The sequence below is a fragment of the Cricetulus griseus genome, chromosome 9, assembly GCF_003668045.3.
Source record: "Cricetulus griseus strain 17A/GY chromosome 9, alternate assembly CriGri-PICRH-1.0, whole genome shotgun sequence".
Lineage (NCBI taxonomy): Eukaryota > Metazoa > Chordata > Mammalia > Rodentia > Cricetidae > Cricetulus > Cricetulus griseus.
Genome location: NC_048602.1, coordinates 6,468,231 through 6,493,170, shown reverse-complemented (window position 1 = coordinate 6,493,170; position 24,940 = coordinate 6,468,231). Strand labels below are relative to the sequence as shown.

Below are 24,940 nucleotides of genomic sequence, written 5' to 3'. Positions count from 1 at the left end.
ATTAAGGTAATTAGTATGGCTGTCAGCCTGGCAGGGCTGAGGGTTCTGCCAACATGGCTGGCAGCGGCCAATGGGAAAAGGTATGGACGGCTCTAATTGTGTGGGTAATTGGTGCCCAAGGAGAGGCTCCTATGGCTCCTTTCTTGGTGGCACGGAGATGGAGCTCAGGTTGCCGAACCTGAGGAAGAAGGGAGCCTGCAAGCTACGGTCAATCACTGGAAACCAGCACCCATAGCCCACTGCACCCTCACCACTCCTGTGGCAGAGGCATTAGTCTTCAATCTCGTAGCTGGGGAAACTGAGGCTGAGCAGGCTGAAGACCCTTGTGGCAGGCATGTCTGCCAGCCGCTCTGAGGCACACAGTGACTTGCTCACGAGATGAGCAGAGTTCAGCATGTGGACCCTGGGCTGTGGCTGGACGTTGTTTTGTGTGTGTAACCGCGTGCACACGCCTGGGGCGGCCATCTTTACTCCCCGGGCAAGGGCACTGATATTTCTAGGCAGTCAAAACCAAGTGGTGTGGGGCTTGGAAGTGAACTTAAGTCATGTGACCCACGGGAGTACATTCTTAACTGCAGCTGTAGGGAGCAGCTGTGGCAGAATGCCACCTCCTGAGTACTAGCTCCCTCTCCCAGGTCCTGGGCTGCCCCATAATGCCATGACTTGTCTCTGGTCCCCGCCATGGTCCTGTGTGAGTGCGTTGTTCGTCCCTCTTCATGGATGCGGGTGTTCATGCCTGGATCCCATCCTCAGCCGTGACTGGGGCCCTGTCTTCCTGACTGCCACTCAATTATGTTGCGGGCCCTATGGTGTCAGTAGAAGCTGTTGTAGGGGCCTCCTGGGCCTAAGTCTCAGTCCCTCAGACAAGGGTCATTGGCCCCTAAACTACACGTCTCTATAATACGCTATGTCCGTGGTGCTGAGGGAAGTGAAAATGTGCGGCTGCGCCCTAGAGGAGAGGCTGAAGTGTGGCTACAGCAACCCTGTATGGTTTCTCTGGCCACAGAGCTACCTACCTGTGAGTTGGTGCCAGCCTTTGAGATGGGCCAGCCTTTGAGGTGGAGGCACCAAGGAGGCAGAGGGTACCAGGCGAGGAAGGCTGCATGTTCTACTCCCCTACCTCTGGCACAGTGTGGCCGTCCTAGCCTGACATAACCTTCACCAGTTAGCTCTCTGCTTGTAGACTTGGGATGAGTGTCCCCCCCCGACCCCCCAAATCCTCACAGTCTCCCTATGGTAGAAACTGCCACCACCCTAGTTTAAAGAGATGGATCCTGAGGTGAGCAGCCAATGGTGGGCCCCCACCCCTTGCCATCCCTCTGGTGGCCGAGTGAAGGGAAGCCACTCACTTGAGAGCTCATTGACAAAGCCAGCAAGATGAGGCTTGCCTGGCCATCTTTGAGGGTGGTTGGCCAGAGCCAGCATGATGCCCCTGTCCTGGCAAATGCTTGTCCTCTGCAGCACGATATCATCTTGCTGTAGAACAATCCTTTAGTACCCTCAATGGCTAATAAAAGCTGATTGGCCAACAGCCAGGCAAAAAAAACGTATAGGTGGGGTGATCAAACTGAGGACAACTAGAGAAAGGCGAAGTCAGGGAGAGTTTCCAGGAGCCACAGAGGGAGCAGGACATGCTGGAGGACAGGTAAAGGCACGAGCCACATGGCCGAATGCAGACTAATAGAAATAGGTTAATTATTTAAAATGTAGGAGTAAGTTAGGAACAAGCCTGAGCTGAGAATTTATAATTAATATAAGCCCCTGTGTGGCAATTTGGCAGTGGCTCCCGGGACAGGGCCATCTCATATGCGGGAGATGAGATGCCAATGGATAGGGTCCTGGATTTGCTGTGCCTTGTCCAGTTGGGGACCTTGGGTGAGGTACTAACAGTGCCTTTGGGAAATGGGGTGAGAACAAGGACCCTCGTGTGGGGTTGCCAGGAGGGTCTAGGCCGGGCAGTAAAGCCTAGCTCACAGGACGTACTCCCTATGCTAACGCAGTGTCCTCATGGGGCACCCACTAGTGGGTGTCTAAAGCACCCAGCTTTAGACAAGTCCCGTTGGGATTGTGAGACACCCATGACCAGGGTCATGAAAAGGAGGCAGAGACATTGAGTAGGTCACTCTGGTGACCTTATGGAAGGAAACTCCAAGGCTGTCAGGGGTGACAAGTGCTGTGACCAAGTAGTCCAGGCTGAAGGGCTCTGATTCTCCTGCCTCTGGGAGGTGTGTGCCACCATACCTGGTGAGAGTTTTGTTTTTTATTGGCACGCTAGGATTGGAACCCTTATGCAGGCAAGGCTGGATTTCTACAACTGAGCCTGACCCCTAGTGACAGCATTGTATTCCAGTGATAGTGTGTCTAAAGGAGTCAAAAGTGGTGCTTTCTGAAAGCCTGGGTTGTATGAGTCAAGAGTCCCTGTGAGTGATAAGGTCATGATCTGGAGATGCTCAGGGAAAGTCCGAGTTAAAAGCACCATGGCTGAGCTGCAACTCAGCAGAGGAGACCTTGCCTAGGAGGCACAAGGCACAAAGCAAAATGACCCACGCCCTAGCAACTTCATAAAATGGGAAGGTGCAGCCGGGCAGTGGTGGTGCAAGCCTTTAATCCCAGCACTTGGGAGGCAGAGGCAGGGAGACTCTGCTGCCCCCTCCAGAACTGTAAGACATTCATTCATTCATTTCTACAGTCTAAGTTTGACCCTGCGGCTCCACTCAGGGGCAGAACATGAGGTGGGTGGGAACTTCAGACAGAGGAAGTGACCACATGAGGAGAGAGTAAAGAGGACACCAAAGGAGCCACAGGACACAGGAGCATGTGGGGTTCTCCACCTTAATCACAGTGTGTGTGTGTGTGTGTGTGTGTGTGTGTGTGTGTGTCTTGACACACACAGATGGGCACGGGGACGGTACTCTTGCTTATTGGGGTTTAGAATCAAATGAGATCCATGGCTTGTACATTTACTGACCCAAGCTACCCCAGTGTGTCCCAGAGAGGATACAAGTGTCCCGTGACCAAGACAGTGGTGCCTGTCTCCCAAGTGGGAGAAATGTGAAGTAGAACAGACTGAAAAGACACACACTGACCGTGGGGATTCACCTATCCAGGCTGCAGAGGCCTGTCTGGAGATGGCATTAGCCTTAGACTATCTGGAAGAGGCAGTGCAAAGGCCCTGGGGTGGGGTCGGCATGCCCTGAATTTGAGGCCCAGAGAAAGGTCGGTGCGGCTGGGGTAGAGTGAAGTGTGTGGCAGAGCAGGCAGGAGGTGGGCAGGAGTCTGGGCAAGGAACGTGGTCCATAAGCGCTTGAGAAAGACCACGCCCGGTGACCTGGAACCTCCAGTGTTAATCCTGAGGCAGGGTAGGGTGGGGGGGAGGGGGAGCTGGATATTGTAAGAAGAGGAGCAAATGGCCAGATTCTAATTTTCAGAGTCCCCTCTGGCTGTCAGTGAGATTTGTGAACTGGATTTTCAGAGCCTGCTGATACCTCCGGGGATCCTCTTCTGTCTCCTGGTGCCTCTTTCCCCCCAAGCTCTATGTCACCCACAGATTTAAACAGCTCCTCTTCTGTCTCCTGGTGCCTCTCCCCCCCCCCCAAGCTCTATGTCACCCACAGATTTAAACAGCTCCATCCAGGTCAGCAGAGAAGGTTTTGAAGAACAGATAGAGGAGGGCAGAAGCTCCTCACCCAACAGCATAGGACTGATAGGTCGAGGAAGATGGGAGAGAAATGGTCTTGGGGTCAGGGAAGAACAGTTAGATTACAGCCAGGAAGATGCTGAATAAAGGAGAGACTCCAGTTTTGCAGCATGGAACTGTGAACTCTCTAAAGATGACAAGGTGCCTGTGTCTGGTCTTTATCACTGTCAGGTTGCTAGGAATTTCCAAGTCCACGCTCCCCCACTCAGGCAGGACCTTGTGGCTTCTGTGGTTTGGGGCTGAGACATGCAGGGCCACAACATAGGCGCTCTGGTCTTGGCTATGTGGACTCTGATACAGGGGTCATCTCCCACCAGCAGGGAACCCTGAGCCTCAGTTGCCCTATTTATTAAGTAGTGAGAATGTCATGCCCTCATAGAGCTGTTGTGAGCCTTTAGTAAATGAATGCACTTAGAAGGGGCTGGCAAGATGACTCAGAGGGGAAAGGTGCTTGCAAAAAATGGAGGACCTAAGTTTGATCCCCGGCAGCTACCCAGAGGAGGAGAGAACTGCTGCCTGACATGTGTCTTCCGACTGGCACACGTGTGCTTCTCTTCAGTACAAGAATCAATAAAGTCCATCAATAATCTTGTTGGTTTGTTTGTTTTTCAAGTCAGAGTCTCTCTGTGTAGCCCTGGCTATCCTGGAACTCACTCTGGAGACCAGACTGGTCTCAAACTCACAGAGATCCACCTGCCTCTGCCTCCCGAGTGCTGGGATTAAAGGAGCATGCCACTACTGTCCAGTTTTTTTCTTTTTAAATAATCTTCACATATGAAAAATAACTCAGAACTGAGCCTAGCATCTGGTAAGTACAAAGTAAACACTGGTTATCATATTTTCCAATTAAAAACTACAAGTATTTTGAAGTTCTTTTTTCCTTTTTAGGTAGTGTAGGGTATTAACAATAATTTATGGATACTAAGTAATACTACCATTGAGTCACATTTCCAGTCCTCCTTTACTGGGGAATACTAGGCAGGGGCTCTACCACCGAGCCACACCCCAGTCCCTCATTGGAGGATTCTAGACAAGTGATCTTCTGAGCTAGTATACATTAGCACCAAAGTTCGTTCCTTCCTTCCTTCCTTCCTTCCTTCCTTCCTTCCTTCCTTCCTTCCTTCCTTCCTTCCTCCTTCCTTTCCTTTTCTTTCTTTTTCAACACAGGGTGTCTCTGTGTGGCCCTGGCTGTCCTAGAACTTGCTCTGTAGACCAGGCTGACCTCCAACTCGGAGATCTGCCTGCTTCTGCCTCTTGAGTGCTGGGATTAAAGGCGTGTGCCACTACCACCTAGTACCAAGGCCCTTTCTTTTCTTTTCTTTCTTTTTTTTTTTTTTTGGTTTTTCGAGACAGGGTTTCTCTGTGTAGCTTTGAAGCCTATCCTGGCACTCGCTCTGGAGACCAGGCTGGCCTCGAACTCACGGAGATCTGCCTGCCTCTGCCTCCCGAGTGCTGGGATTAAAGGTGTGCGCCACCAACGCCCGGCCCAAAGCCTTTTCTTAATTGCACAGCCCACTTCCTCTTTCTTTCACGTTATATGGAGCTGGAGAGATGGCTCTCAGCAGTTAAAAAGTGCTTGCTGTATAATCGTGAAGCCCAGAATTCAGATCCTGGGACCCATGTAACAAGTCAGGCATTCTACCCATCCTGCAACCCCAGCCCTGAGGAGGAACACAAGATCTTGCTGGATTCTAGTCTAACAGAGAAAATGGGAGACCAAAGTTCAGGGAGAGACCCTGCCTCAAAGCAATAAGCAGAGAGCGATAGAGAAGGATGCCTGATTGTTTTTCTGGCCTCCACAAATATGCATACACACTCACATACAAATAAAAAAGTGAACAAGCAAACAAGTAAGAGCCACGGAGATGACTCAGTGGGGGTAAAGCACCAGTCATGCAAGTCACATGACCCGAGTGCAATCTCTGGAGCCCATGTAGAAAGTGGGACGCTGTGGTTATCTATCCAAACTGCCAGCATTCCTACCAGGGGTGGGAAGCAGGGACAGGAGTGCTGAGATCACCGCTGCAGACCACCATTCTCAACTAGTTTCTACTTTGCCATATTTACTGTCTCCCCCCTAACCTAAGAACATGGATCTTTGTCACCTGTCTTCTTCACAATTGTAGACCCAGGGTGTGGGATATAGTGAGTTACCCCTTTCCTGTCCCAGTGGTCTCTCGGTAGCACTTACTTCTTAGTGTCAGTGAACGGAAGTGGCCGTGCTGGGGGCTCGTCTGTTCTCTTCCATCCAGTTGGATGCTTGTTGTGTGCTGGTTGCTTGGAGAAGAAAGATTTGGGGACGGACGTGGAGAGCTGGAAGGGGCTGCACTGGGTGAGCTGGGAGGGCCGGGGAGTCTCTGCACTGGCTGTTTTGTAAACCTGAGCTGGGTAGCCAGCCCTGGAGCCCATGTCACTGCAAAAGCAAAGACAAAGAAATGAGTCACAAATACATGGCTGCTGAAGCAAATCCCAGCAACAGTTGGATATGGAGGTGCATACATGTGATCTGGGCACTCGGGTCAGCTGTAGCCACACAAAGTTCAAGGCCAGCTGGCTTATAGGAGAGGCTGTTTTGAAAAGGAGAAGAGGCTGGGGCATGTTTCTGTGGGCAAGGCACTTGCTGCACAACAGTGGGGATGGATTCCCCAGCACCCACATAAAGGCTGGGTGGGTGTGGCAGCCTGCCTATAATCGTAGCAGGCAATAGGGACAGGACACCCCAGCAGGCTGGAACCAGTGAGCTCTGGGTTCAAGTGAGAGACCAGGTCTCCATTTATACACTGCAGAATGATTAAGAAAGATACCTGATTGGCACACACCTTTAATCCCAGCACTCGGGAGGCAGAAGCAGGTGGATATCTGAGTTCGAGACCAGCCTGGTCTACAAGAGCAGGTTCCAGGACAGCCAAGACTATCTCGATAAGCAAAAGAAGCCACTAACCAAAACCAAACCCAAATATTGTTTCAATGAACTGGATTGGACATGTTAGAAGAAAGCGCCCTGAGGCAGTGTACAGGAGCTATTAATTCTCCAGGTGGCAATGATGGGGATGTATGGAGGCAGAAAGTGAAATTAAACCATATACAGACAGTTCCAAGTAAAAAGGAAGTGGCCACCTGATACCTCAGTTGCAGAGGCGGTCACCATAGACCTCTCCTTCAACTTGGTATTTGTGTAGCTGTGAGGCCTGTGGATGAAGAATTGGACTCTGCTTCCAGACGAGCAAGGCTGCAAGCCTGCTTCCACGTGCACACTGGCTTTGTCCCTTCCCATGAGAGAGGCTGCTTTCTCCTGAGAAATGAGCCATCAGTGATGCTCCCTGAACTGCAAGTGTACGGATCTGGCCTATCCGGGGCCCCTGGCATCGTGAGCCTGTGCGATGTTACTGCTCCACCCAGGCTCTGATTCAGGGGCTGGTAGGTGATTCCAGAGAGGTGACGGTACAAAGGGAGAGCTGCAGCCCTGCCTTTGGGGAGAGCAGCGTTAGCCTGGGTGCCAGTGACACCACAGCTGACTGCAAAGATCCTGGACACATTTAGGGCTGACATTAAACATTTCCTGCACACCACCTCATATAACACCTAACACTCCGGGATGCAGGAATCACTGTCATATTTCAGGCGGGGACACTGAGGCTCTGAGAGCCTAAGCAACTTGCCCATAGTACATATGGGATGGACGGTTGAGACAAACCTCATGCTTTCTTCTGTAATCGTGGGATGATTATCGGCAGGATAAAGGCATACTGAACAGATAACCCAGCTATGGATGAGGCCCTGTGCCAAGTCCTTTAAATTCATGGCCTCACTTTGTCCTCATGACCTTGGACCCCAGCTCCATTATTTTTATCTTCAAATTTTTAGACACAGGGTTGGTCTCATGTACCCCCCCAGGGTGGCCTCCAACTTGCTGTACAGCTGGGGATGACCGTGACCTCCTGATTCTCTTGCCTCCACCTCCTGAGTGCTAGGATTACAAGTGTGTCCCACCATGTCCAGCCTGGGCTCCTATTACTAACCCATCTGATGCCTCGGGGGTTGGGCTCAGAGACCAAGGGCCTGAGGGAGTTCACATGGTAATAAGTGGTGGTACTGAGATCTGGATACACAGCGTAAGGTGGCCAGGTAGTAACAACATGCTCACACAGCCCAGGGGGCCAGGCTGCTCTCCGCCTGGCTTACCTGTTGAATCCCCCCCCCCCCCCCCCCGTGTTTGCCATGACCTGAGAGTGTGGCATGATTATATTCTGTGATTCTGTGGCAGGATCTTAACAGCAGCCACACCCACCCTGTAGCCTCTTCAGGAGTGACACAGAAAGGATTTGGAGTGAGGACTTCATCTGGATCTTAGCCCATCTGCTTGCTACCTCCACCAGGTGCCACCCGCCAGGATTGCCACAGGGGCCCTATGGGAATGTGCGACACTCCAGAACTCTTTGTGGTTTCAGCTCATGCAGACGCGCAGAGTCCCCCACAGGCCCCACTCCATGTCACCTCCTGTGGCCTCAGTTTCTCCACATTTGTCTTGTCTGTAGAAGTTACACAATGCCATTCCTCAAAAACCCAGGAGTGTCTCTACCCCAGCGCCTCTGGGCTGCCCCTCTGCCCATCGGTCTGTCGGGTACTCCCTGAACCCCTTGAGTCCTAGGAAAATAGACTGGGTTTTCCCCCTTGCCTGCTGTTACTCCCTCAGCAGATCTACCACGTGTGGCCTCTGTCTCCTGATACAGGCAGGGCGGGCCCCGGTAGACCCCCGGATTACCTTTTAGGGCTGTGCCCGAGATGGATTCCCCAGACAGATCCGGAGACTGCTAGCACAGCCCGGGGAAGCAAAGCCACGTGCTTCCTGCCTGCTGGGAACGCCCAGCTGCGTCAGCTCCACGTGGAGCAGACTCTCTGACTGACAAATTGTTCTGGAAAGCAGGATACTTTGGCATGTGCACTGCTCAGGGGCCAGGTAGTTATGCGTCTCGGCTTGCTGGGCCATTCAGGTGCCCGTGACAGGCGCCAGCACCCGGCAGGGACTTGGCAGCTGGGCTCCCATGACGAATGTCTGGGGTGGGATGGGGTAATATTTGTGAAGGTGCTGAAGTCATGGACCTGCACAAGTAGCTACAGGCTGTGTGGGCTTTGAAGAAAGATCTGGGGCCAGGGAAGTGGGTGGGGCCTCTCTGGGTGTGGCCAGGCCCATCTCTTCCTGACAGTTTTCAAATTCTGTCCTCTATTCTCCCTTTCCTTGAACAGCCTGTTTCTGTCAGAGAAGACTAGGTGCCCCTCCTTTAAAATGAAAGATCCAGCCTCACTGTGTAGACCAGGCTGGCCTCCACCTCACGATCCTCTTGCCTCTGCCTCTGAGTCCTGGGATTACAGGCCTGCAGTCAGAGTGATAGTAAAACAAACAAACAAACAAAATATCTATCTATCTATCTATCTATCTATCTATCTATCTATCTATCTATCTATCTATCTATCTATCTATCATCAGATTATGGGCTTAGCCACCTTATATCCCATGCCCCCAAGGATCAAATCTTAGCTGCTAACAACAGTATTGTATCTGCTAGAGCAGGGCTCCTGCCCCTGTGCCAATCTGACCTCCTGCCATGCTTCCTTTGGCTATCTGCCCCAACCTCTCTGGTCACCTGATATTCCCAGAGCACTGCAAAGCAGGCCAGTTAGGCCCTGGCATTTGCTGTCTGGCTGCCAGGACCCTTGTTTTCTATGGCAAATCAAGACACTGCCTGACTCTCCATCTCTCTCCTCAGCCTTGATTGCCATCTGTGTATCACTTGGTTGCTGTCTGTCTGTCCATCTGTTTCCTCTCTGCAGTAGAATGTCAGCTCCACAAAGAAGGGACTGCCCTCCGTTCCCTAGAGCACCGAGGTGTCTAGAACAATGTCTAAGGGAGCTGGGCTTGGCCGGTTGGAGAAATGGGCTTCTCTAGCTGCTCCCCTCCAGCCAGAGTGGCCATGGATTCTCACTTACACCAACCAGCAGCAGCTCACCTCCTATACATCTGCTCCAGGCCTGCACCCTCTCCCAGTTAGCCTCGCCCTCCCTGGGACTCCACCTCCTGTCTTGCCCCCAAACCTCCTTTCAAAGCCCAGATCTGGGGCCAGGGAGCCAGTTCAGCAGATAGAGCCTGGTGACCTGAGTTTGATTCCTGCAACCAACGTAAAGGTGAAAAGAAAGACCCGACTTCATAAAGCCACCCTCTGACGCCCTCATGGGTACCATGGCTTGTGTGGCACACCGTGTACACAAACACAGTGTATCTGCCCGGTCTCCTCCCGCTGAAACCTTTCCTGGCTGTCCTTGGCCCTTAGCACCAAACCCACATGGGCAATGGAGTGCCTTGATAGGCTCCCTGGCCTGTCGGGCCCGTTGCTCAGGGACGCGCCAGCTCCGCCAGCTCCCCCCAGCCCTTTGTACCCACGGCTCTCCATCCTGAGAACCCCCTCCATAACCCCATCTTTCTCTTCTGCTTTTTAAATTTGAGGCAAGGTCTCACTCTGCATCCTAGGCTGGCTCAGAAATGACCATCCTGCATCAGCCTCCAGAGTGCTGGGATTAGCAGGACCTGTGCCACCAGGCCAGGTTGGGTTTTGTTTGTTTATTGTCAATGTCCACAGCCAGGGCTATGGGGCTTAGCATATGCAAGGCCCTGAGTTTGATTCCCAGAAACAACCCCTTGCACCCACCCCCACCCCCCAAAATTACAACACAAGCACCCACATAACTGCACCCCAGACTGAAAACAGCCAGCCAGCCTCCTCTGAGCTCCCATGACTTTGTTAACATCTGCCTGTTGTCTTCCTGGGGCCGGCCAACACTGGGCCTGGCACACACGTATTTGGTCATGAATAAACGGCAAGATCTAGACTACAGACAGTGCTGCGGGATGGAGACAAGGCACAGAACGCTCATGACCGAACGCTTATGACAGGCCTGTTCAGACAAAACCACCACCTGTTCTCTGGGTTCTGGGTTCAAGCACCATGCTGTCAGTCATCCCCAAGGACTGGACGGACGACGGTAGATGCAAAAGGCTGTGGGGCTGCCTGCTACCAGGGATGGTGTGGTCAGCAGGTGGCAAGGGTGCCTAGGGTCTCCTGAGACCAGGTCTTGCCCAAATTGGTGACCAGTGACTGTGTAGGGGAATAAGTGCGTATCCATGGAAACGTGAAAACTGGGCAGGTGGGAAGAGAGCAGTGGGGGACATTGACAACTCACTGTGCTGTCTGGAATGCCGAGGTACACACGCACACGTGCGAGAAAGATTGGGGGGGGGGGCAGGAGGAGAGGCAGGCTCTTGTCCACATGGCCTGAATCTCACAATCCCTGTCTTAGCCTTCCCTGTGCTAGGGTAACAGGTGTGTATTATGACACCTGGCTGAATACGTTTTTTTAAAATTATATCAGTTCTAAAGGTGTGGTGGCAACAAGGGGTACTTCCAGCACCTCAGAGACAGAGGCAGAGGCAGGAGGATTACCACAAGTCTGAGACCAGCCAGGGCTACACAGTGATTATTTTGCTTCAGTCTCCCAAGAGGCTGAGATTACAGGCCTGTGCTACCAGGTCCAGCTCCCACTAACATGCCAAGAACAGGGACCACAAGAGGCTGGAAATGCTCTGCTGTGCTCTCTTGCCAGGCAACAGAGTAAGGTCCAGTCTCAAAAACAGATACACCCTCCCACCGGCCCACCCCAAGGGAGAAGAGAGCAAGCAAGCCATCTTATCCCATTGACGGTAACTGGTCCAGGGCAGTGTCTGTAAATCAGGGGTGGGCTACAAGTGCTGCTGCTTCCTAAGGAACCGTATATCCATTTAAGAGAAAACATCTCCCTCCTCTTTCCACCCAGATCACCTCAGGCACCCCATTTTGGGAAATGCTGTTCTACACTAAAACCCGTTGCCTAGGAGAAAACTTCAGGAAGCAGCTTTAATGAGTAGATAAGAATGATTTGCAATTAGCATCAATTGTCTATATGCAAATTAAAGCTCCCAACCACAGGGCCCACTTGTATAGTGGGGCTCCCCTCCTCTCACTCCCTCCATTTCTGGGATCAGCAAATACTTCTCTCAGATACGGGGTAATTGTTCCCACCCCCCTGCCTCACCCACCATACACGCCTGGCATGGCTCAAACCCTATCCATGGATCTCAAACCCTACAAATTTTTTTTTTTCTTTGCAGCCCACCCCTGATTGAACCTCACTGTATACCTCCAGACTACTTTTAACTTGTGTTTGTTCTGAAAGTCTCACTAAGCTGCCCAGGTTGGCTTTGAACTTGTGATTATTTTGCTTCAGTCTCCCAAGAGGCTGAGATTACAGGTCTGTGCTACCAGGTCCAGCTCCCACTAACATGCCAAGAACAGAGACCACAAAAGGCTGGAAATGCTCCGCTGTGCTCTCTTGCCTTCAGATCCCTGCACTATTCAGTAGGCACAGCTCTGCCTTGTTATGAGTGACGGCTGGACTGTCATTCATGATGAGAACAGGCCAGAGTTACATAGGCCCCACAGATCTCTAAGAAATATATGCTGAATGAGTGAGTGAATGAATGAGTGAAGTAAAGCCGTTAGTGAGGTCAGACGTTAAGAACTACTTGTCTAGGAAGGTGGCCTAAGATAGCTCCCTCACTGTCTTTTTCTTTGTCTCCATGGCAACCCTCCTGGGCTCCTTCAGATCAGGGTAGCTGGGGACTCCTAACCTACTGGTTTTCTTTTCTCTTCCCCAACTCTCTCTGTTACAGACTGTTGGAGGAGTCATGAAATCCTTCCAGCAAGGACGGAGCTATGTTCAACCGTTTATGACTAGAGCCGATCAAAGCATGCTGCTAACAAGAGACCAGCTATTTCCATACATGAACACAGCTCTCTCCCATTGGCCTCCCCACTTGTGCTTCTCAAAGTGTGGTCCTGAGACTATACCTATCGACAGCTAAGAGCTGGAGAGATGGCTCAGCAGTTAAGAGCACTGACTGCTCTTCCAGAGGACCCGGGTTCAACACCCAGCATCCACACTGTGGCTCACAACCATCTTTAACTCCAGTTCCAAAAGACTGATACCCTCTTCTGGCCTCCTTGGGCACTAGGCATGTATGTGGTACACAGACATACATGTAGGCAAAACACTCCTACACAGTTAAAAAAAAAAAAAAAAAAAGAAAAGAAAAAGAAAGAAGCCAGCTGTATGCATTATACAGTTAATTATAGAGTCCAAGGTGCCAGGAAGTGTTTTATCCCAGGAAGGCGGAGTTTGGGTGAGGGTCCTGGGCTTAGGCTATGAGGGAAGGGAAGCTGCAGGCCCTAGCAAGCATGTCAGAGGGGCACCTGGAGGGACCACGCTGGTGCTTCTACAGAGCACTCCGTCTCCCTTTCTCTGGCAGACCGTTTGCTGCTTTCTGGGAGCACCAAGTATGTGGGTTAGGACTGCTGGCTGAGGTAGCCGTCACTCTCCCACCTACCTCCCTTCTCATGCTTCTTAAATACGGTCCTGAGACTGCACCCATCGACAGCTAAGAGCTTAAAAAAAAAAGTATACTCTTGCACCCTGCCCAACCCACTGAGGCAGAACTCAGGCTTTGGGGTGGGACGCTAACTCGAGTTGATGGGGATGGGGTTTGGGGGCTACCGCTCAAAGCCAGAGGCTGGAAGGCCAAATATGCCTTTGCAGATACCTCAGTTGCAGCTGGGATAGTCACATGACGCCACCAGCTGTGGATGGCTGTGGGGAAGCCTTTGCTTTCTCTGTACAGAGGGGGTAGCAGAGATGCTGCAACTCCCCTTTGTTCTCTGACCCCATCTTGAGACCTGAGAGCCTGCCAGCATGGTACGGGTAGGAGGACAAGAAGCCAGACTAGTCCTCAAGGCCTATCGAATCACATGGCAGCCTACTCTACCCTCTCTGGACTCTGAGTCACAAGACTTATACTGCTATTTATTTCAGCCACAGATAAACACACTTGTGACAGATAAGGTCTGAAAATTAAGAGAGCTAAAACACCACTGGTTCTAGACAGCAGCGAGAGAAGACAGAGGGCCAGCAAGTACAATTATCAGCAAGCAGGTTTTGGGGAAGGAGAGGTGGTCAGGGTCCCCCGGAAGACCAGGAGCTGGTGTGGCATCTCACCTGGGTTGCCTTGGTGGGTCTCGGCTGCCCCCGACCAGGCCTGGAGGGGTGCTGGAGCCTGAGGAGTACAGCTTTGGCCGGTAGCCCTTGTTCTGGCCAGCTACTACAGGTGCAGGGGAGACTTCCCGCCTTCGGTCTGCAGGGTGGGGTCTTCCAGCTACCTCCCGGCCCCCGCCACAAAGGCCTATACTTCCAGGAGGCTTGTGTGGCTTGGTGGGCCTAGGTGCTTTGGCCAAGGACATACAACTGGGGCTGGAGGTGTAGAGCGTGGTGTCGATGCCACTGTCGCTGGAGCCACCCTTGGAGAAGGGGTCCTGCTCTGGTTCCAGGGGGTCCAGAGGGTCGAACCATCGGTCATCACTGTGGCTGCTGGAGGCGTTGCTGGAGAGGGTATTGCTGCTGGAATGGCTTGAGTACTGAGGTTCACCCTGGAAGGCAAGGCCGGCTTGTCATCTTGACTCTAGGGGTGGGAACCTCTGCCCACACTGGCACCCCCAGAGCCAGGCATGTCCACATCATGGCTCCTTCCCTACTGGTAGAGCTACCCTAGACAAGACTTTTTCCCTGCCTCAGTTTATATATTTGTAAAACAGGTGTGTGATGAAAAGCTCCAACTCAGATCAACACATCTCAAACTGAATGCTTCTCGGGCTCCCTTCTTCTTCCTTCACTATGGCACCTCCATCTTTCCAGCACCTGCCTTGCAAACCCGCTGCCTGTGTATGGCATACACATGCTGGAACCGTCATGACGGCATCTTCCGTTCTCCCTGGGTCCTGTCTGTCATCACCTCCCACAGGGCCACTGCAGCACCCTCCTCTCCATCTCCACATCTCATTTGATCCCGATGTGGCCAGAGGAGAGCTGCGAGCATCTGTAGGGAATCATGACACCCCCGCCTCCTGGCTTGAAACTCTCCTGTGGCAGTATCAGGGGACAGGCCAGAGTCCTCATGGAAGTTCACGAGGTCTTGGTGGTCTGATTCACGTTCTGACACCACCGTCATCTCCCTGTCTCTCTAACCCCGCCTTGCTGTTCTCTGACTGTGCTAGGCGCAAGCCTCAGGGCCTTCGCACAAGCTGCTCACTCTGTCCTTGACACTCTTCTCTGGGCTCTTTTTATGGCTCATTCCTAACTTCGTTTAAAGTCACCTCCCGGGCTGCAGTCATCTGACAGGAGGGAGCCTCAATTAAGAAAATGCCCCCATAAAATCAGGCTGGAGGCAAGCCTGTAGGGCAGTTTCTTAAATAGTGATTGAAGGGGGAGGGCCCAGACACTGTGGCTGGTGCCATTTCTGGACTGGTGGGCCTGGGTTCTAAAAGAAAGGAGGCTGAGCGAGCCATGGGGAGCAAGCCAGTAAGCAGCACCCCTCCATGGCCTCTGCATCAGCTCCTGCCTCCAGGTTCCTGCCCTGCTTGAGCCCTGACTCCCTTCGTTGACGAACAGTGTCGTGCAAGTGTCAGCCCAAGGAACCCTTCCTCCCGACTTGCTTTGGTCGGGTTTTCACCAGAGCAGTAGCGACCCTGACTAAGACACACTCCCAGGGTTTTGCTGACGGTGTTAGCTAGGGCAGCAGTGTCCGTCAAGCAGCCCATAACTGGGCTTTCTTAGCAAGTTATAAATGCTCCTGCCCATTCATTGACAGCTGCCCCACTAGGATGTCAGCTTCCTGAGGACAGTGGCTTCTCTGTCCTCCTCATCACTGCGGTCACAGGACTCCATTTCCCTGCCTTCTTGGTAGAGATGGAGTGCTAGCCATTGTGACGCAGACGGAAGTGACTCATTCCATCTCTGGCCTGGGCTGAAAAATCTCTCCCTCCTATCCTACTGCATCTCCCAGAGAGGGACCCAGAAGAGGGTCTGGAGGCCCCGAGGGACAGCACGTGACATTAGGGAGCCCGAGTTCCTGATCCACCCTGTGCTACCAGCACAGCATCCTTCTGGGGGAAAGACTGACCTTCTACGGCATACGGCCACTGGAATCCAGATGGGTGTAGAAACAAGAGGAAGGAAAAGATTTGTCAAAAGTTACTCGGATGGAGGTTGGAGCCCGGATGTGCCTGTGGCTGAAGATGTGCCCACTAGAGGCCACACCCAGGGAAAGCGCCTAGCCGTGTGCCCAGGGAAGACACCAGCTGCAGCCAGCCACTACAGGCCTCACTCCCTGTACTAGGCAGGGTAGGGTGGGGCAGGACGGGGCACAGACTCACTTTGGAATGCCTGTTGGGAGAATCTTTGCCAGCTGCGTCCTGCCTGGAGGGATGCTTGATGCCACTGCTTCCAGCCATGGCTGAGAGCCGCGACTGGGCCGGCACGTGCCACAGAGGCTCTGTAGGAAAAGAAGAGATACACTGGTTAGGGGTGACGCAGGCCAGCATCCGAAGAATCTACCCTAAAATACGGCTGCATGGTTCCACGATTTGACTAACCTGTCTGCTCTGCAGGCTCTACCAATGCATGCCTTGTGCCACAGCAGCACTCAGGAGGCAGTGCTGAGCATGTATGATGTGCCAGGAGAGTGTGTTGTGGTTAACTCAGAGCCTTGTGTGGTTAACTCAGAGAAGTATATGACCAACCAAGGAGGTTGAGCACATCTGCCATGGATGGCCAGCTGGGGTATCTCTTTGTACAGGACATGCTCATTTCCTTCCCATCATTCTAGGAGATTCTTTAACCTCACTGATGGAATGGAAGGTCTTTAAATTTTATTGAACTTCTATTTGGTTCATTTCTGTGGGCACTGGAGTACCATGGCATGCATATGTGTGGAGGTCAAGGACAGCTTCGGGGAAGTGGTTCTCTCCTTCCACTTTATTTAGGGGGTGGTGTCTCTTGATCTTTCTTCTGCCTCATTCCAAGCTAGCTAGCCCAAGATTCCAGGTGATTCTCCAATCGCTGTCTTCTATCTCGCAGTACAAATGCTAAGATTACAGATGCATACCGCATCGGGATTACCGACAGACACATCTGGATTATAGATACACACCGCATCTGGGTTACAGATGCACACCACCACATCTGGATTATAGATACCACATCTGGATTATAGATACCACATCTGGATTATAGATACACACCACATCTGGATTAGATACACACCACATCTGGATTATAGATACTACATCTGGATTATAGATACCATATCTGGATTACAGACAGACACATCTGGATTATAGATACTACATCTGGATTATAGATACACACCACATCTGGGTTACAGATGCACACCACCACATCAGTCCTTTTGTGTGCATTCTAGGGATCTAATGCAGGTTATCAGGCTTGTGTGGCAACTACTTTTACTCAAGTCGTCTCCCTAGCCCTGTATTTATTAAAATTTTTATTACTTTATTTGTGTGTGTGTGTGTGTGTGTGTGTGTGTGTATGTGTGTGTGTGTGCGCACATGTCCCTGGGGATGGGATTCACTATATAGCCCAGGCTGGCCAGGGACTCATTTTGAACCTACTCTTTCAGTCTTCCCAGTGTTGGGACCGCAGAGGTACACCACCGAGCCTGCCTGCATACATCAGTTTGCTGGACAGCCTCAGGACGACTGAAGTGGGTACTGGAACCATCTCGAATAGAAGGCTACCATCAAGCCTCAGAGAGATTAAGTAACTTGCTTGAGATCACACAGTCAGAAATGGTCAGGCAGGAAGTGCAGGTCAGAGTCTGTGCCACCTAGTCCCTCGCCTTTCTGGGGTTCCCTGCCTGTCAGCAACTGGCAGTAACCACAAGGGCTTGGAAAATATTCTAAGAACAGGCAGTCCTGGGGCCTGGTAGGCACAACTTATTAGACCCTCAAGGGAAGGGGTCACCGCAGGGGTCCTGTGTCTGACTGGAAACTTACTGCTCAGCCCATGGGAGCATGAGCTTCCAGCCCGAAGCTGAAGCTCCAAGGGCAGCCCAGGGCACCCTGGAGCCCATGTTCCCTCTGAGGTGCTCTGTGGGGCAGGAAACATGGCTGTATCCACACCCTGCGGATGGTGATCCAACAGGCTTCAGTTCAAATCTCAATTATATCACTCACCAGCAAGGACCTCAGGCAAGTGACAACCCTCCCTTCCTTGTCTCACCTGCCTCACTTCTGCAGTGGGGCAGTCACAGTGCCTGCTGCGGTGACTCAGTGGGAGGGAATGTGGGGCACCTAGCACAATGCCAGGTATGTGACGACCACACAAAACCAGGCTGCCGATATCATGACTGCTCAATGCATGGGGGTTGGGCAAAGCCCCGCGTCTGCCGCTGCTTCGGACGCTTGCCATTCCTTGCCATTCTTCGTGAGTTTTCCTCTCTCTGGGTCTTCCACATGTTCTAAACTTAATGATTTCTCAACACAGATCTTCTCAGTGTTACCTGAGTGCATGTGTGTCAGGGAAGGAAGAGGGTACTGGGGCTCTAGGAACAGAAGGGAAATAAATGGGGTCTTATGACCCCCATTCTGGGGCTGAATGCTGGAAAAGTCTCCCCATTTTATACTTTGCTGTGATAAATGACCCAGGCAACATTTCTCTCCTTTTCTGAATGGAATGGGGAAAAAAAAAAAAAAAGACACAAATCTGTCTTGGAAACAGATCACAGACCCGTGAGCATCACCAGACAGGACCGGCCCACTGAGGAGGAACAAATGGTGCCATACGCCCTGGAGGCAGCAGAGAGATGCACAGCAAGGACAAGTCAACCCCCTGCCTGGGACTGAACCGCTATCCCTGGTTCAGGACTCCCACACACTGTGCTGAGTCCTCCCTGATGCTAATCCTGGGCACGGGGCTGAGGTCACCTTTCCCAGCTGCTTGGGAGCCCTCAACACCTCCCAGGAGGACACACCTCTGCTTTCTAACACTGTATTAACCATCTTCCTTTGGAGCCCACCCTGTTTCTCCAACGTCCTTGGGCTTCAAAGGGGCTACAAGGTTGTTACAAGAGAGTATGTTTAAAGTATTCATCCAAGTGGTTCAACGCTCTGGGGTGTGGCTTGTCAGTTTCTTGTAAAGTCAGCTATGCGATCCAACTGTTTGATGCCTAGGAACACGTGCTCATGTGGTCCCCTCAGGATCCCTCAAGCCTTGAACTGGTCCCCTCAGGATCCCTTAAGCACTGGAGTGGTGTACTCAGACCAAAGAGTACTAAATACAGAAATCCCATGCGACATTCAGTCACGTGGCTGCCTGGCACTGGCATGACATTGAGCCATGGAAACCAGAAGCGTGTGAACAAAGTAGACACGGTACGATTTTATATTATATTAGTCTATGTAGTCTAAAGCCAGCCAAAAAGAAGGGAGTTCACCTGTGAGACAGACCATCAGGGAGAGGCCTTTAGGGGAGGGGCACGGGGCACGGGGGCCCACGATGTCTTACCTGGTTTTGGGCGCTCCATGGTGCTCTCCTGGCTAGTCAGGCCACCTGAAGAGGAGTCACCGCTGGACATCCCATCGTGGATAAAATGAGGGTCAAACGAGAGTAGTGGGTGTGGGGCGGCTGTGTACCTGCAAGCAAGAGAGGAACAAAGGTAAAGTCCCAGTGTGACAGCACCAGATGAGCCTGTGACCTGCTTGCCGGTGGCTTTTTAACACTCAGGAGACTCTGCTGTGGACTGGAGCTGCGGGCCAGGCTGGGCGAGGCAGCCCGGTGTCTGCTATTAACTGGAGCTCAGCAAAGAGGCTTGCCCGGGATGCCTGCCAGGGGGTGGTGGCAACAGGGAGTGCAGGGCACAGCAGGCGTCTCAAGGAGGGAGGGTGCAGTCACTTGGGCGATTGCCCTGCTTATTCAGGGTTCTGTCTCTGGGCTGTGGAAGAGGGGGTATCTAGCCTTCCTGGGAGCTTTGGCCCCAAGCTCATTGCAGACTCCCCTTTCTCTGAGGGAGCTAGGAAAATCAGGCAGCATTTTGTGGGTACAGAGCATCCAGACTGGATAGGATAAGTTTCACACCTCGCTGCTGTCTTTTGCCTGGCCAGGTATAATTGATTTGTAGGCCGGGGCCTCAGTTTCCCTAGCTGTTAGGAGGTGATCACAACAGGCCTTTCCTTATGGCACTTAGCTTGTGTCTGCCGTCTGACACACAGGGAGTTGAGACATCTGGCCCACAGGCTATGACAGTGTTCCTCTGCTGCTGGAGGAAGATTCCACGGTAGGCAGGGCCCGTGGGTTTGTGGCTTAAAAGACAAGGAAGACTTGGACTCAAACCCCAGTTCTCAGTTGGGCAAGAGTTATAGTTGTTTTCTGTTTTGCTGGTGGTGGTGGCGGCGGCGGCGGCGGCGGCGCATGCCTTTAATCCCAGTACTCGGGAGGCAGAGGCAGGAGTCTCTGTGAGTCTGAGCCGAGCCTGGTCTACAAAGCGCGTGAGTACCCCGACAGCCAGAGCTGTTACACAGAGAAACCCTGTCTTGAAAACTAAACAAAACAAAACATATATACTATCACATTTATTAATGTGTGCACATGTGCCTAGACTACAACACATATTTAGAGGTCAGAGGGCAACTTTCAGGAGTCTTCTCTCTCCTTCTACCATGTGGGATCTAGGAACTGAACTCCAGTTGTCAGGGCTGGCAGCAGGCGCCTTACCCACCCAGAAACCTCGCTGGCTTGGCCTTTTTGTTTTCGTCTTGTTCTGAGGCAGCATCTTGTGTAGCCCACTGGCCCAGAACTGGTTACGTAGCCAGAGATTACCATGTTTGGTCCCCCTGCCTCCCCCCTGCCCTAGTGCTAGGATGATCAGTGTGTGCACTATACTGGGCCGAGCCGAGGTTTTGTGTTCGAGAATCAAGGCTAAGGTTGGGGAAAGGAGACATATCAGAGATGCACCCAGACGGCCACACATACCACAGGCAAGGGCCAGAACTCTGGGGAGATGGTAGTGGAGGAGGGCTGGGAGTTCTCGCACTGTGGGGGCTGCCATGGACACCTTTATTTTGGGGCTTGGATTGGAATGACACTCCCCCGCAGAACTCATGTTTTAGAAGCTTGACCCCAGTTGGCTGTGCTATTTTGGACGGTTGTAGAAACTTAGGGAGGTGAGGTCTAGCTGGGAGAAATAGGTCACTAGAGGGCTCAGACTGTCCTTGGTCAAACTGCTGGCCTGTTTTCTGGCCTGCTGTGATAGCAACAGTTATCTCCCCCCACCGGCTCCCACAAGCACACAGAGCCATCCGTGAAACCATACATCAGTTCTTCTCCTAAGTTGTTTTTGGCAGACACTTGGTCACAGTGACACAAAAGCAAGTTAACTCTCTGTCCCCCTCTGTCAGAACACGGTCCATAATGGAGTGTGTGAAGGGTATCTGAGTGCTGGTGAGAAAATTCCAAGAGATGGAGACAAGAGTCTGACGACCTGCTTCCTCAAAGACACGGAAGTGTTCTTGGAGCATGTTTTCATGCTCCTCCCAGATGTAGCAGATAGGAGTGAGTTTACTTCAGATTATTCATTACAACTGGCTATGGTTGTTCATATGTCTCTACGGAGACCATGGTTTTTTTTGTTTTTTTTTTTTTTTCCCATGTGAGGCTTGTCCTGGTGACTGTACACTTTCCTCAAAGGATTCTTCTTAACCTTCGGATCATAAACTGTCTTATGCTCTGAAGGAAGCTGGCTATTGCACGAGACTTTAGTCCGCCTCACTCACTGGCACCATTCTCCCAGGTCCTACTGCCTCCAGAGCAGTGAACACCCCTCACCTTTCCATGTCAGTCGACGTCAGGCTGAGCCACTCATGGAATGGCCTTTTCTGTCTATCTGGGGCTGGGTCAAGGACAGGAACATGGCACAGTTTTGGCTAAAATGGGGGTTTATACTATTATTAAGACTCCCCCCCCCCAGACAGGGTTTCTCTGTGTAGCTTTGGAGCCTGGCCTGGAACTCACTCTTGTAGACCAGGCTGGCCTCGAACTACAGAGATCCGCCTGCCTCTACCTCCTGAGTTCTGGGACTAAAGGCGTGCACCACCAATGCCTATTATTAAGACTTTTACAAAACATTTGTGGCTTTCTATTTCCACCACATCATGGGCCAGATTTCCTGGCCCCTGTGACTGGCTTGATGACAATGATTAGTTCTCACCAATGATCTGGAAGGGGAGGTGACAGCGACTGGGACGATAAAAGCTGCTGGGACAATCTGGGTTCTGAGAAGTCTTCTGTTAACCAACAGTGCAACTTTGGAGTTAGCCCTGAAATCACTATGTAGCTAAGGATGAACTTGAACCTCTAATTATAGGTGAGTGCCCATTTTGGGAATCTGGGCCTTGTGCATGCTAAGGCAAGCGTTCTACCAAGCGAGCTACATCTCCAGCCTTCTTTTCCTTTGGTGCTAGGACTGAACTGAGACCTTGGGCGCATATTCTATCAATGAACTATGTAGCCTCAGATCCCAAATAAACCTGTGTTAAACACAAGTTTCAGAGATTTTCCAGCAAAACCTGACTGGAATGGGAGGCCTGGAGCCCAGGGGCTTCTGACAATCATCTCCATCTCCTTGCTCCCAAGAAAGGTAAGGAAACACATCCTCTGTGGGTAATGGCACTTGTTGTCAAGTTTGATGACCTGAGTCCAATCCCTGCGATCCACATGGCAGGAACCATGTGTGTCAGGAACCATGCTCACGCACCTGCATGCATACACACACATACTCACAAACACACACACACTCACAAACACACACACTCTCACACACTCACCCACACAAATACACTCACTCTGTGGTGGTTTGAATGAGATGTCCCCTATAGTCTTGGGCATCTTGTTCGGTGCCTTGGTCGAGGACAGCCTGGTCTACAAGAGGTAGTTCCAGGACAGCCAGAGTTAACAGAGAGAAACCCTGTCTCAAAAAAAAAAAAAAAAAAAACCAACCAACCAAACAAACAAAAATAAACAACAAAGTAACAAAGTATAAAGGCTCAACTGTTCAAGATGAGGCGAACCCTCATCTCCTCTCCTAGCCTCCATGTCTGCTGCTTCTGCTCCTCCATCATGGCCTCTAACACGTTGGGATCAATCCATAAGCCAACTACACTCTTCTACGACTTGTCTTGACACTGATGTTTTTATCACACTAATAGGAAAGTAATGATATAGACGGCTTCTCATCTCCTCCACATCTGGCGTGGCCTAGATATAGCACCATGAATAGCTCTTGCCTTCTTGCCATTAGCCAGCAGCTGAGGCTGTTGCTGAGGGGACTGGGGATATGACAAGGGCCACATGGGATAAATGTTCCTCGAGCCCACACTGCCTGGGCTGCCTCTGTGGTGTCTTTGGCTAAGTGACCCAGCGACCAGCTTTGGATTCTTAGGGACCGCTGAGCCCCGTGATGGATGCCGATGCTCCCTGCCTCTCTGGCCTTCACCTCAGGAGGGTGTAGCAGGAAGGAGAGGTGATGAGCCAAGACCCTCAATACTCAACAGAACTGAATGACCCCTCAAATCTCCCACAAGCCTGAAGTCAGGGCTGTGCCTATAAAAAAAAAATCCTGCTCCAGCTGCCAAGTTTAGCTCCCAGTGGACACTGGACTTTTGGGAAACTCAACTCCATGCTCCTGTCAAGACAGACTATCCTTCCTCCAACCCTGCCCCGGCCTTTCGGTTCCCCCAAAGGGTCCAAAAGTCCGTTCTTATTTCTATATTTATCTGAGGGCCCAGTTTGCAGTAGTTCAAGTGGTTTTACAAAAGCAGTCCTGATACCTCGCTGGCTGTCCTCACACACAGCCAGCTGCCTTGGGAACACGCTCCACCATGGCTGGAGACAGAAGCCCTGACTGGATCATTCGGTTACCCACAGATCAGTGTCAAATCTTAAGCACCAAAAGGAAATGCCAGTAGAAGCTGACATCAGCCAGGGGAGTGTGGAAAGCACCAATGGCCCAGTGTCTACTATGCATGACCTCCTTGGTAAGAAAAGGCCGACTGTACTTCAGCACACTTCCCAGGCTCCTTTGCAGTTCCCGCCAATGGAGTAATCATGAAAATATGTAAGAAATCTCCTGGGAGGTGGGCAGGAGAATGACAAACTCAAGGTCAGCCTAGACAACTCCATGAGAGAAACTCTCAAGATACAAAGTAACAAGGCAGCTGCAGAGGTAGCTCAGTAGCAGAGTGCTTGCCCAGCCGGTGTGAGACCTTGACTTCAGTCCTGGTACTGAAAAACTCGGGCTGGTGTGATGGCCTGGGTCAAGGAAAGGGTAAAGACACCCGCCTCCAAGCCTGACTGCTTGAGTTAGATCCCTAGGACTCACTCGGTGGAAGGAGACAATCAACTCACTTTAAGTTGCTCTCTGACTTCCACACCTGTACTTCCAATGCATACACCCACAAATATACATACGCACACAGACTAACTAAAAATGTAAAAGACAAAAAAAAAATAACCAACAACAACAACAAAAAAACCAATCCAAATCCCAAATGAAGAGCAGGGTCTCTGACAACGCCGGAGAAAGAAAGCTGCCCCGATGCTATTTCTCCTTACACAGATAACTCTAAGTAGACAGGCGTGTGTCTGGAGCTGGCTGCCTCTCTCAGCTACTATTCCCATTTCAGGACAGGCTGCACTGTCACCAGTCACCTCGTAGCTGTTTTCTTTTCTTTCTGGTTTTTCAAGGCAGGGTTTCTCTGTGTAGGTTTGGAGTCTTTCAAGGAACTCGCACAGTAGACCAGGCTGGCCTCAAACTCCTAGAGATGGGCCTGACTCTGCCTCCTGAGTGCCCAGTAGCTGTTCTGTTTTGAGACCAGTTCTCACACATCTCAGACTGGCCTCACAATCACTAAGTAGCCAAAGATGACCTTGAACTTCTGATCTTCCTGCCTCCACCTCTGAAGAGCTAGGATTACAGGTACAAAGCACCGTCTCAGCTGCTTTCTGCAGTGCTGGAGATCTGACCCAGGACCTTACACAAGCTAGCCTATCCTTGTCTCAGTGTGTGTGTGTGTGCACAGCATAGGCTAGCCGTTAATCTTAGGGTTAATCTTATGTCATTCTTAGACATTAATCTTATGTCATTCTTCAGGAGTCAGCCACCCAAGTTTTTGAGACAAGGTCTCTCACTGGAGTCTGGAGTCAACCAATTAGGTTAGACCTAATTCACCTGCTCGGCCTCCACAATACTGGGATCAT

The 24,940-nt window shown here is 51.5% G+C and overlaps 1 protein-coding gene across 4 annotated transcripts in view; it reads right to left on the bottom strand.

Moving 5' to 3' along the window:
- The window catches only part of Sipa1l3 (signal induced proliferation associated 1 like 3), a 205,842-nt gene that overhangs the window by 18,025 nt on the left and 162,877 nt on the right, over positions 1 to 24,940 (bottom strand). For all 4 annotated transcript variants that reach the window (XM_027430581.2, XM_027430584.2, XM_035449198.1 and 1 more), the window contains 4 exons: positions 19,196 to 19,323; positions 16,045 to 16,163; positions 13,835 to 14,262; positions 5,889 to 6,110 (listed from right to left, as the gene is read on the bottom strand). In XM_027430581.2, the coding sequence (XP_027286382.1) occupies positions 5,889 to 6,110; positions 13,835 to 14,262; positions 16,045 to 16,163; positions 19,196 to 19,323 (897 nt within the window). The remainder of the gene's footprint in view (positions 1 to 5,888; positions 6,111 to 13,834; positions 14,263 to 16,044; positions 16,164 to 19,195; positions 19,324 to 24,940) is intronic.